The following is a 13,641-nucleotide window of genomic DNA, read 5'->3' as shown; positions in this document are numbered from 1 at the left end:
GTTACAAGGATGTATAATAAAGTAATAAGGTGGATAATAAATAAAATTGATTGGTCCATGTTTAAGTTGCATAAGTAATCAGACTATGATTTACAAAATAAAGCAATGTCATGATTTGGATATGTGCCCAATGAGTGTTGCCAGCACTATTATCTATTGATATCAATTGAGTTGAGTCACATAAAAGGGATTAGTTGCCCTCCCCCTTCAAATACGAGTTTAGCTAAATATTTTCCTCACTACTGTTCTGGATGCATGCAGTGTATCTTGTTTGAATGCAAGAAAATGAAGAAAGAAATAGAATGAAGCATTTCAAATATTGGGTGGTATTGAACTTGAAGGGCCCATCAGAGACCCTCTACAGACGTCTGATGACGTGTCTGACAGCATTTTGCCCCACGAGCGCAGTCAGTAGAGCGTGCACTGATACACAATCATCAGATAGATGCAGAATGAGACGCAATATTTGTAGAAAATACTATATCCAGTGCACGGCACGCTTTCCAGAAGGTTTCTCTCCGACAAGTAGCTATTTTTTATGAATTCATGACGGTTTGAAAGAGATGCTTTACTTGGAGGCGGTTAGAGGAAAAAGGTCGACATGACAAGCTATTAGCTAGACATAATTTGAAGAAAGACAGCATTCATGCTGTGTTGCTGTGGATCACCCTGACATAGAATTCTATCGTTTTCCGACGATCTACAGACAAAACACGGATAATTGCAACTGCATCAACAAAAATGGAGAGGAAAACATCCCTTGTTTTGGGGAGAGAACGAAGGACCAACACCGTTAACTGAGTAGCTTGCTAGCTGATACCGAGGCTTGGATGTTGTTGTTTTGTCAGGGTAGTTATCTAAAATATGAATACAGCATTGAAGCCATGGTTTGTTTTGAACTAGTTAACGTTAGCTAATTACGTTGTAAGTAGCTAGCTAGCTGGGACATTAGCCAGCCACCTTACTAGCTAGCTAGCTAAGTCATAACAAGCCAATTGCAAATTGTTATTTCAGCTGGCTAGCGAACTTGTTAGCCTGCTAGCTAGCTAGCTAGGTCGTTTATTATTGGACAGGAGCCTTTTCTTAGTACAGTAGTTAGGAGTTGACTGCTGAAGAGTGGCAGTCAATTAATCTGTCTGTTCATTGTGTCCAGTTATTCTCTAGTAATGAACCTTGTATTTACCTTAGGACCGTATCTTTAAATGGCACTGATACGGATGTAGTGAGCCATCCACTCCATGGTGCAATACAGGAGTTTATCAGACTTGACTGAATCTAGCTTGAAAGTGGTTGGCACTTAACCAGAAGGGTCATTACATGGTTTTAGAACAGAATTCTACAAATGTTTGTAGAGAACATTACATAAAACTTGATTGACAGCACTGAAGTCCACTGCTTCGTTATGCGTCTCTCCTCCTTCCTGGCCGTGTTCAGGCCTGCTCTTCCCCTTATCCTGGGGCTCTTTTTGGGATGCAGCCTGAGCCTGCTGATGGTCTCCTGGACCCAGGGAGACACAGATGACTCGTGTGGAGATGAACTGGGCGATAGGGGTCTCTTCCTGGGCAGCAATAGGGGAGACCTCCCAGGGGACCAGAGAGGTGGTCCTGGGAATGAGGACTTCCAGCCACGCGTAGTACCATACCACAAGGACCCCAACAAACCACACAAGAAGGTCCTCAGGTGAGCATTTTGGAATGGATGCACAAAGGAATACCACATCCTAGCCTAACACTAGGTTTCAGAGACAAGAGTTTGCAAATGGGCAATTCCATCGTAACGGAATTGCGCTGAGACTAAGATTTATCACTTAAAATATATACCAAACAAAAACCATTGATTTCATAGTTTAACAAACCATACAACTCTATGCACAAGGACTACTTTGAACAATTTACACTGAAAATTCAACAAAAACACATTTACTGGAAGAACTGTGCAGATGCTAAGTTGTGTAATATAATTTCGGTAAAATCTTCCTCAGTTTCTTATGTGACCATGTTTTCCAAAAACTCTTAAATATCTTCTCCAAATTAAGGTGCAAATATGTCTGCAGAAAGAATGGGGTGTCAGCTATGACATGACACCTTGAGTTTGAAACAATCTATTTTGGTTATTGAACTACAGTAAGTGAAGTGGATTTACACCCAGTAACAGAATTGTGGTAACGGAATTTCATCATAGGTCCCTGATCTGTACTACAGAGAAATGCATAATTATGGATATGAACGTCATTGTCTTCATGGTGATGTATCCTGAATAGGTACACAAAGGTAGAAATATGGAATATCCTCCTTTTGTATATTTGGGTATTATTCTACACACTGGCTATTATTCTAATGAGCTCTGCCCCCCCAAACAAGACCAAATTTGGTTGGTCCTGACTGGACCAAATCTGAACCAATCATAGACGTCTATGTTTCACAAGTTTGGACAGCAAAGTACAGCACAGTAGAGTTCAGTACAGTAGAGTCAAGTAGAGTATAGTTCAGGACAGTGTACTCAACTCTAGTGTGCTCTACTGTGTACTGTACTACACTCTACTCTACTGTACAGTACAATACTGTACTGAACTGTACAGAACTACAAAAAACAATGTCTGTGGACGTTGAAATCCAGGCCATGTCAGGCTGACCAAATTTCAACTACCTTTCAAAGTCCATGAGCTTACGTTGTCTGTCGGTGCTCAGTGGGTGAGGATGCTGGTTACGTTAAATGGAAAGAAAGGGGTCTCATAGGTAGGTTGTCAGTAAGATCCGGGAGAGGTGACATACATTGGAGAGAGAGAGAGAGAGAAAGAGAGAGAGAGGGAGGGAGGGGTTGTCCAGACTTTTCATACTCTTGCTTTGACCACAAGATGACAGAAAGAAAACAGTTATCAGCTGAACATAACAGTATGCCAGTGGAAGGGAGGACAGTAGCAGATAACCCAACTGTGGTTTGTGGCTACTGTGATTTCACATTGTAGCCAACTCAATTCCGTTACTGATTTTTCTGAAATTCTGTTACTGATTTGATAACAGAATTTCGAGTTTTAATCACTTAATAATTAATAAACAAAATTGATATCAGTTAAAACACTATAACTAATTGATAGGTCTACCTTGACTTGTTACTTCTGTGAACTTTCATTAACCTCCCTCCACATGAGGGAAAGAAATTAGACAATATCTTAAAGAACTGTGGGTTTTTGGTAACGGAATTTCAAGGCACAAGGGAATATTTCTTAAACTTACAGATGGCAGAAGAATATATCCTAAACTAAATATAAGTGTTGATATTAGTTGGGTGTTTACTTCAATATTATTGTTATTTAAATCACTTTTAAGACTTTTTCTGGCAGATGTTTCCTAAGACCCCTTTTATCTGTTTGACAAGAAATCAAAGCATTTGCTTATTGCAAATGTTTAGGATGGATAAAGAAAGAAGTATATATGCCTTAATAAAAATACAATAAAAAAAATAGATTCTTAGCTTTCATTAAACGCCCAATTTGACATGCTCCTATGAACTTGACATGTTAGTGCTCATAGATCCAAATGGAAATGACCAAATGGAAGACACTGCTTAAAATATGCAGAGCTATTGGATCTCTTTTATGAAATACTATTTTATAACTGTGTTAAAAAAATATGCACCCCAGTGCGAGGCATATGGGTGGTGTTTTCTGGGAACTAACGCTTATGCAACCCACTAACATTGCCAAATTCTTCATCGATATGTGAATGACGCAAATCATGACGTTCGCTGCAGATGCATCACACTTTGTTCGAAAATGAAGGCCTTTATAGGCCACTGTCTGTTTGATCCTCACAGATTTTCGTTGTTTGTTCACCCATTTTAAAAGGCTTAAGCTTTTCTCTTTATACTGGGTCTAAACAACCATATGGTTGATGTGACAGAATATGTACAGTTCAAGTCGGAAGTTTACATGCACTTAGGTTGTCGACATTAAAAATCGTTTTTCAACCACTCCACAAATTTCTTGTTAACAAACTATAGTTTTGGCAAGTCGGTTAGGACATCTACTTTGTGCATGACACAAGAAATTGTTCCAACAATTGTTTACAGTCAGATTATTTCACTTACAATTCACTGTATCACAATTCCAGTGGGTCAGAAGTTTAAATACACTAAGTTGACTGTGCCTTTAAACAGCTTGGAAAATTCCAGAAAATGAGTCAATTGGAGGTGTACCTGTGGATGTATTTCAAGGCCTACCTTCACACTCAGTGCCTCTTTGCTTGACATCATGGGAAAATCAAAAGAAATCAGCCAAGACCTCAGACATTTTTTTGTAGACCTCCACAAGTCTGGTTCATCCTTGGGAGCAATTTCCAAACGCCTGAAGGTACCACGTTCATCTGTACAAACAATAGTACGCAAGTATAAACACCATGGGACCACGCAGCCGTCATAACGCTCAGGAAGGAGACGCGTTCTGTCTCCTAGAGATGAACGTACTTTTGTGCAAAAAGTGCAAATCAATCCCAGAACAACAGCAAAGGACCTTGTGAAGATGCTGGAGGAAACGGGTACAGAGGTATCTATATCCACAGTAAAACGAGTCCTATATCGACATAACCTGAAAGGCCGCTCAGCAAGGAAGAAGCCACTGCTCCAAAACCACCATAAAAAAGCCAGACTACGGTTTGCAACTGCACATGGGGACAAAGATCGTACTTTTTGGAGAAATGTCCTCTGGTTTGATGAAACAAAAATAGAACTGTTTGGCCATAATGACCATCGTTATGTTTGGAGGAAAAAGGGGGTACCTTGCAAGCCGAAGAACACCTACCCAACCATGAAGCACGTGGGTGGCAGCATCATGCTGTGGGGGTGCTTTGATGCAGGAGGGACTGGTGCACTTCATAAAATAGATGGCATCATGAGGAAGGAAAATTATGTGGATATATTGAAGCAACATCTCAAGACATCAGTCAGGAAGTTAAAGCTTGGTCGCAAATGGGTCTTCCAAATGGACAATGACACAAAGCATACTTTCAAAGTTGTGGCAAAATGGCTTAAGGACAACAAAGTCAAGGTATTGGAGTGGCCATCACAAATCCCTGACCTCAATCCTATAGAAAATTTGTGGGCAGAACTGTGCCTCAACACAATCCTGTCTTGACGCTCTACGGACAATTCCTTCGACCTCATGGCTTGGTTTTTGCTCTGGCATGCACTGTCAACTGTGGGACGTTATATAGACAGGTGTGTGCCTTTCCAAATCATGTCCAATCAATTGAATGTACCACAGGTGGACTCCAATCAAGTTGTAGATCAATTGAAACAGGATGCACCTGAGCTCAATTTCGAGTCTCATAGTTAAGGGTCTGAATACTTATAAGGTATCTCAGTTTTATATTTTTTATACATTTGCAAACATTTCAAAAATCCTGTTTTCGCTTTGTCATTATGGGGTATTGTATGTAGATTGATGAGGAAAAATGTTTATTTAATGCATTCTAGAATAAGGCTGTAACATAACAAAATGTGGAAAAAGGGAGGGGGTCTGAATACTTTCCGAATGCGCTGTAACTAAAGCCTGCCTCTCCATGCCTCTTGGTCCTAGGCTTTGGGATAGTTAAATGGCCAGTGCCAGAGTACCTGAGGGACGTACTGGGTACATAACTCAAAAGCATGTCTGACATGTATTGGGGTGCACAATCGTGGATTGATTTAAAAACCAATAGAAGAATCTTAAAATGAATTCTAAATCTCACAGGCAGCCAGTGCAGAGACGTTAAAACCGGTGTAATGTGTGCTCTCCGTCTGGTCTTGGTCAGTACCCGTGCTGCAGCATTCAGTATGTTTTGCAGTTGGCCAGTGGCTTTCTTGGGTAGACCAGAAAGGAGAGCATTACAGTAGTCAAGCCTGCTTGTAATAAAAGCATGGATGAGTCTCTCTGTATCAGCCGGAGATAGAAACGGCCGCACCTTGGCAAAGTTCCTCAGGTGATTAAAAAGCTATTATGGTCACATTCCTAATGTGTGATTAGAAATTGAGTTCAGAATCAAAAATGACACCTAGGGTTTTTTACCTGGTGTTTTATCTTTATTGCCCGTGAATTAAAATGGGCAGCTAGATTCTCTCGCTGTGCTTTGGCTCCAATAATAATAATAAGTACATTGGTCTTGTCTTGATTTAGCTGGAGGAAGTTTTAAGCCATTTAAGTATTTAAATCACTAATACAGTCTAATTTATCTGAGGAGATAATATCCTCTGGTGACACAGAAATGTAAAGTTGTTTATCGTCTGTGTAGCAGTGAAAATCAATGCCGTGCTTTCTGATAACGCTGCCAAGGGGTAACATACAGTACCAATCATAAGTTTGAAAACACCTACTCATTCCAGGGTTTTTCTTTATTTTTCCTATTTTCTAGAATAATAGTGAAGACATTAAAACAATGAAATAACACACATGGAATCATGTAGTAACCAAAAATTGTTAAACAAATCAAAATATATTTTATATTCCATCACTCTCCTTCTTGGTCAAATAGCCCTTACACAGCCTGGAGGTGTGTTTTGGGTCATTGTGCTGTTGAAAAACAAATGATAGTCCCACTAAGCCCAAACCAGATGGGATGGCGTATCGCTGCAGAATGCTGTGGTAGCCATGCTGGTTAAGTGTGCCTTGAATTCTAAATAAATCACAGACAGTGTCACCAGCAAAGCACCCCCACACCATAACACCTCCTCCTCCATGCTTTACGGTGGGAAATACACATGCGGAGATCATCCGTTCACCCACACCGCATCTCACAAAGACACAGCGGTTGGAACCAAAAACCTCAAATTTGGACTCCAGACCAAAGGACAAATTTCCAAAGCTGTCATCAAGGCAAAGGGTGGCTACTTAATGTAAAATATATTTTGATTTGTTTAACACTTTTTTGGTTACTACATGATTCCATATGTGTTATTTCATAGTTTTGATGTCTTCACTATTATTCTATAATGTAGAAAATAGTAAAAATAAAGAAAAAACCATTAAGGTATGTCCAAACTTTTGACTGGGACTGTATATTTTATATTTGAGATTCTTCAAAGTAGCCACCCTAATCTAGATTACCTACATTCGTTAGGCCCTAATCTATGGATTTCACATGACTGGGCAGGGGCGCAGCGATGGGTGGGCCTGGGAGGGCATAGGCCCACCCACTGGGGAGCCAGGCCCAGCCAATCAGAATCTGTTTTTCCCCACAAAAGGGCTTTATTACAGACAGAAATACTCCTCAGTTTCATCAGCTGTCCGGGTGGCTGGTTCTGCGGGTGAAGAAGCCGGATGTGGAGGTCCTGGGCTGGCGTGGTTACACGTGGTCTGCGGTTGTGAGGCTGGTTGGACGTACTGCCAAATTCTCTAAAACAATGTTGGAGGTGGCTTATAGTAGAGAAATGAACATTCAATTATCTGGCAACAGCTCTGGTGGACATTCCTGCAGTCAGCATGTCAATTGCACGCTCCCTCAACTTGAGACATCTGTGGCATTGTGTTGTGTAACAAAACTGCACGTTTTAGTGTGGCCTTTTATTGTCCCCAGCACAAGGTGCACCTGTGTAATGATCATGCTGTTTAATCAGCTTCTTGATATGTCACACCTGTCAAGTGGATGGATTATCTTGTCAAAGGAGAAATACTCACTAACAGGGATGTAAACAAATTTGTGCACATCATTTGAGAGAAATAAGCTTTTTGTGTGTGTGGACAATTTCTGGGGTCTTTTATTTCAGCTCATGAAACATGGGACCAACACTTGTTGCGTTTTATATTTTTGTTCAGTATATATAAAGTGTAGTATTGGGATGCAAACTCAAAATTGTATACATTTCAACTCTATATCTGACATGGTACAGGTGTCTTCTTTTTTTAAAGTCCATAACCATGTGTGTGAGGTGGATTCTTTTGTTTCAAAGTAGATTTGTTTAAGACTACCAAGAATCACTTTCTGTGACCCTGATTTAGCCCACTGCAGTAAAAGGTTAATAATGTGTTCAGTTTTACCCTGCGCTATGGGCAACAAGGTAGTAAAAACTGCACAACGGCTACTCTTAAAAAAACAGAGGGAGTTTTTACCGTCATTCTGTTACCAAATTTTACATCTGCATTGTTTTTTGAGTAATGTATTTTTGTAAAATGTTCAGTGGAAATTGTTAAAAGTAGTCATTGTGCATAGAGTTGTATGGTTTGATTAACTTTGCAATCAATGGTTTTTGTTTGCCATACTTTTAAAGTGAAAAATCAGAGTCTCAGCGTCATTCTGTTACTGTGGCATTGCCCCCATACAGTTTGATAATCCTACTGTCTCGTCTCGCTTCTCTCCAAATCACCTCTTAAAGCTGATTATTGGCCTGGATAGTTATAATTAGTCAATTAACCTAGAGGGTCTGAAGAGACCACCATTTTAATGGTCTTAGAATGTTTTCATGGGACAGAATGAATCCATTTCATTGAAGTGTGTTCTTTTATGAAAGGCTAACCTTACAGAATAATTTTGATATGACTATGATCTCCTTTGGTCATAGCCTAAATCCTTACATTTAGCATATGGTGAGAGTTAAGTCTAGACTGTAGAGTTCAACAATGAACCCAATGACATCCTATCCCAGTACCTAGGCATCTAGACAAGAATGGACACTAGGCGCATTCAAGACTTACATTCACCATGACATAGTCATTTACCAGACGTTTTTAACCACCTTAACTTATAACAAGTGCATTTTAAGTAGAAATAACATTGTAGTTACAACATCGTATTAGCATATTGTTAAATAGTAGATTAGTAATTGCATAGTAAATCACTCCGTAAGATAGGGCCTGTTCCTTATTCCATCTATGTAATAAAATAAATTGTTCCGCTCTGCTCAGTAATGAGTGAGTTTGAATGTCCCTCTGAACGCCTCTCTCTGATCAGAACGCGCTACATCCACACAGAGCTGGGCATCCGAGAGCGCCTCCTGGTGGGCGTGTTGACCTCGCGGGCCAACCTCAACACGCTGGCCGTGGCGGTGAACCGCACCGTGGCCCACCACTTCCACCGCACCTTCTTCTTCACCGGCCTGCGCAGCCCCAAGGTCCCCCACGGCATGGCGGTGGTGGCCCACGGCGATGACCGGCCCGTGTGGCTGATGTACGAGACTGTGCGCCACCTGCACCAGCACTACGGCTTGGACTACGACTGGTTCTTCCTGGCCCAGGACGACACCTACATGCAGGCCGAGAGGCTGGCCGAGCTGGTGGGCCACCTCAGCGCGGGACAGGACCTCTACATGGGCCGGGCCGAGGAGTTCATTGGTGGGGAGGAGAGGGCCAGGTACTGCCACGGGGGTTACGGCTACCTGCTCTCCCGCAGCCTGCTGGCCCGCCTGCAGCCCCACCTGGACACCTGCCGCAACGACATCCTCAGCGTCAGGCCTGACGAGTGGCTGGGCCGCTGCATCATCGACTACCTGGGTCTCAGCTGTGTGGAGGTGCACCAGGTAAACTCACAGCTGAGACATCGTTATTATAAAACATGTTTATAGAGTTGTTCAATAGAGGTTGCAATGACGATTACCTGTCTATTTTATCAATGCTAATATGTCATCATGATTTACAGTACTTTGACTACACCCATCAGCGATTTGGCTAACATTTCCCTCTCCACTGTTTGCATGTTACCTACAGGAGATGACATATCGCTACTTTGAGCTGGGGAAGAATGCAGACCCAGAGCGAGAGGACAGAGCCCAGTTTAAGAATGCCTTCACAGTCCACCCTGTGTCAGAACCCAGCCTCATGTACCGCCTGCACAAACGCTTCAGCCAGATCGAACTGGACTGGACCTACCTACAGATACAGCAGCTGCAGGTTGGTTTTGTTTAATGGAATCAGATGGGCTTTCTCTATGGTTCTCGCTATTTGAGGAGTTGTCACTGGTGTTGGTTTGACTGGTTACGGGTCCAGTGTGCAAATGTTCAGTTTTCCTACATACCGCACCAATTTCTACATAATCTACGTCTGGGCAGAAATTCCTGTCTGACCCAATATTTAGACATGTAACAGTGAACTATTTTGTGAGGATGTGATGTGTGAAATTACAACATCACCTCATTCCAAATTTACCTGCCAATGTCATTTTGTGAACAATCCGTCAGTTTAAAAGTGTGAATTTTGTAATTCAATTCAATACAACTTTATTTATCCACTCAGGGGCAATTAAGAAAACCAAGTCAGTTTTGTTAGTATCAAATCACGCAAAGTCCTCCACAAAGAAAATAGCCTACAGTATACAACAGACATCACATGATTCCCTAATACAATACACCCCCCATACAATACATAAATACACAATATAATACGCTTATAATATTGCTTATAATAAGCTTTGAGAGACGCTGACCAAGGAGAAAATCAAACCATTACAGTTAAGTCTTGAATCGACTACCCTCAACGTTGTTGATAAACATCCTAGTATTGAATAAATAATTATTTTAATAGATGCTTTTGATACATGTAAACACTGAACAGTTGTCTCATGTTTGTCTTCTTGTCTTTTGTCCAGGTCCAGATCAACAACCTGAGTGAGTTGACCCCAGAGGGTAAGGTGGGGGCCATCTGGCCAATCGGGGTCAATCCTCCCTTCAGGCCCAAGACTCGTTTCGAGGTCATCAACTGGGAGTACTTCACCGACGAGCACATCTACTCATGCTCCGACAGCTCCCCCAAGTGTGAGCTGCGGGGCGCCGACCGGGCCGACGTGAGTGCCGTGCTGGAGACGGCCGTGGAGCGCCTCAACGAGCGCTACCAGCCCCAGCTGCGCTTCAGGAAACGCCACCTGCTCAACGGCTACCGGCGCTTTGACCCCACCCGGGGCATGGAGTACGTGCTGGACCTGGCCCTAGAAGCCTTCACCCAGAAAGGTCACAGCCAGATCATCACCAAGCGGGTCAGCCTGCTCCGCCCCCTCAGCGCTATCGAGATCATCCCCATGCCCTATGTGACGGAGGCCACCCGGGTGCAGGTCATCCTGCCCGTCACGGCCCGCGAGCAGGACTTTGTGAGCAACTTCCTGGATATGTATGTGATGAATACACTGGACATGCACGACAACGTCCTGCTCACCTTCCTGTTCATCTACGACCCCTTCGACGCCCAGCGGGTCAGCCAGTTGGACGTGTTCGCTAGGATCAAGGCCATGATCGGCGAGGTGGAGAAGCGCTACGGCGATGTGAAGATCCCCTGGATCAGCGTGAAGACGGAGGTGCCCTCGCAGGTCAAGCTGATGGACATCATCTCCAAGAAGCACCCGGTGGACACGCTCTTCTTCCTGGCCTCGGTGTGGACCGAGGTCAACGCCGACTTCCTTAACCGCTGCCGCATGAACGCCATCAGCAACTGGCAGGTGTTCTTCCCCGCCCACTTCCAGGAGTTCAGCCCAGCCATCGTGTACCGCGACCAGCATTCCTCGGTCTCATTCGCTGCAGAAGCGCCGCGCGACGGACACTTCGACCGCCACGTCTTCGAGGAAGCTTGCTTCTACAATGCCGACTACATGGCGTCACGCACCAAGATGGCCGCCGACATCCTGGACAATGACGAGCTGCTGGAGAGCATGGACGTGTACGAGATCTTTGTGCGCTACTCGGGCTTACATGTGTTCCGGGCGGTGGAGCCGGCGCTGGTGCAGAAGTATCTGCGGCGGGCGTGCAACCCGCGCTTCAGCGAGGACATCTACCACCGCTGTATGCTCAGTAACCTGGAGGGTCTGGCCTCGCGGTCCCACCTAGCCTTGGCCCTGTTTGAGCAGGAGCAGGCCAACAGCACCTAGGGGGTCTAGTGGTGCATTTCCACTGCAGGCTTTTTTTGGGGCCAGGCCTCAGAAGGCAACATCTTTGGGCCAAACACTGGTGCAAAGCCTGACAGTGGAAATGCACCATAGGTTTACCATCTACAATGACTTGATACCTTTGGCCTTCTTTATGAACCTCAACCACACTGCCTAGACTTTTGGACGAGGCATATTATGGGATGTTGAATCTCCAAACGGATCCCTAAGAACTAAGAACCCATGTGCAATCTTAGGCCTGCAAAGACTGAGGAGTGATGTTACAACGTGTATTCCTGTGTGCAGGCTGGCAGAACTCTGTGCTTTCACTCCAATGGTAGCCCAAGGGGAGGCTCTATCGGTAGGTGATGAATGAACAATGAGCAGCATTGATGTCTGATGTTTCCGTATGTGTTTTACCTTGAGAAAACCACCATGAGCCATATGTCTTTCTTCATGACTGTGCTGAATTATGATTCTAATACTGGATTTAAAGAGAAGCCATTGAGTGTATGTGTGTATTTTCTTTAAATTGACGCTTAGTTTTCTTAGTATGTCTAACCCTTAGAGAGTGTGATTTGTTTCATGTGGTCATGTGGTTTGTTTCATTCCCTAGACCGATACGGTCTGTTTTTTTATTTTTCTACGGATATTAAAGGCTGATGTCGCATTCTGACTCTTTTCTGATGTTATTGTGGAATCCCAGACCTAGCTATTTCCTTTGCTAGCTACAGTATCTTGTGTGCAGTTCAATGTTTGTTTGAAACACAGTCTCCTTACCGTGGGGTCTCAATTAGGGAAGACAAAACAGAACAACTTATCTTTGAGACCTACGGCCACATAACAACGGCAGCCATTTTTCACTAAGTGAGGAGTGATGCATTCTTTGCAAGTCAAGATGGAGGTTTGCGAGCCAAGGACAAGCTAATAGGGTAGGAGATTCTAGTGGTTGATATTCCTCCAATCATATTCAGAGCTCTGAACTGTATTCTTCCTGGCTTGCCTCAGAGCTCTATAGCTGCACCCTGAGGCAATGTACAGTTTGTACCAAAGCCTGAAGTCTGCCTCCTCACATTAAAGCAGTAATCCTCCACCCCTACCCGGGCCTCCCTGGATTTTAGCTGGAATTCTCCTACTCGTGTCCTAGGGGAGGGGAGGAGTGAGTGAGCTCAGTGCACATTCAGAATGCCTTAGCAGGGTGGGTCCTGTCCACTTGGCAGCGGTCTGAGAGGGAAGGGGGGAAGCTGTTTCTCCATAGTGGGGGGGGGGTTCAGAGAAATAAATGGGCCACTTCACATCCTCTGTCTTCTCCCTTCCTCTCTGGGCAGGAGCGAGGGGATTATACTGAAGGGCGAAAGGGACCCCTGGGTGAGGGATGTCAGGCCAGGGTTTGGTGGAGGGGAGGGGGGAGTGAAAGAGGTTCTTTCTGAGGTAGCTAGCAAGTGCTGAGGTTCTAGCCTAGCATTACAGCGTGCATTCCTCTGGAGATGCCTCCACCTGTTTCCCTGTGGTAGACTCAGTCAACAATAACTTGCCTGTGTGCCATCTGTCTCAAAGGAATGTCATGCTCATGCTAGAGGAGGATTGCTATAGTATTACTTACTACTGACTTTTATCAGTCAGTTTATTGCTTAAAAGTGAAGTGATTTACATTTCGTCATAGCCAAGGCCTATATGTGAATACAAATGTGACCCCGACTGTATAAGGGTGTTTCTGATCTGAGCTACACTACGCTTTGATAGATACAGCAGTCTTGCAACAAATAACCTTTCCAATTTGATGTTTCTAGAATAGATTATTTTCAGAGCATTGACCTACATGGAAAAACTTTTA

The 13,641-nt window shown here is 43.6% G+C and overlaps 1 protein-coding gene across 1 annotated transcript; it reads left to right on the top strand.

Annotated features, from left to right (window-relative positions):
* Positions 1-321: 321 nt before the first annotated feature.
* Positions 322-12,477, top strand: LOC121550042 (chondroitin sulfate glucuronyltransferase). The gene is made up of 4 exons (XM_041862119.2): positions 322-1,680; positions 8,916-9,480; positions 9,668-9,850; positions 10,545-12,477. The coding sequence occupies exons 1-4, from the start codon at positions 1,403-1,405 to the stop codon at positions 11,808-11,810; spliced, it is 2,292 nt and encodes a 763-aa protein (XP_041718053.2). The 5' UTR covers positions 322-1,402; the 3' UTR covers positions 11,811-12,477.
* The last annotated feature ends 1,164 nt before the right edge of the window (positions 12,478-13,641 follow it).

This window comes from Coregonus clupeaformis, chromosome 34 (assembly GCF_020615455.1).
Source record: "Coregonus clupeaformis isolate EN_2021a chromosome 34, ASM2061545v1, whole genome shotgun sequence".
Lineage (NCBI taxonomy): Eukaryota > Metazoa > Chordata > Actinopteri > Salmoniformes > Salmonidae > Coregonus > Coregonus clupeaformis.
Note: the sequence above shows the minus strand (reverse complement) of the source record. Positions and strands in the feature narration are given on the sequence as shown.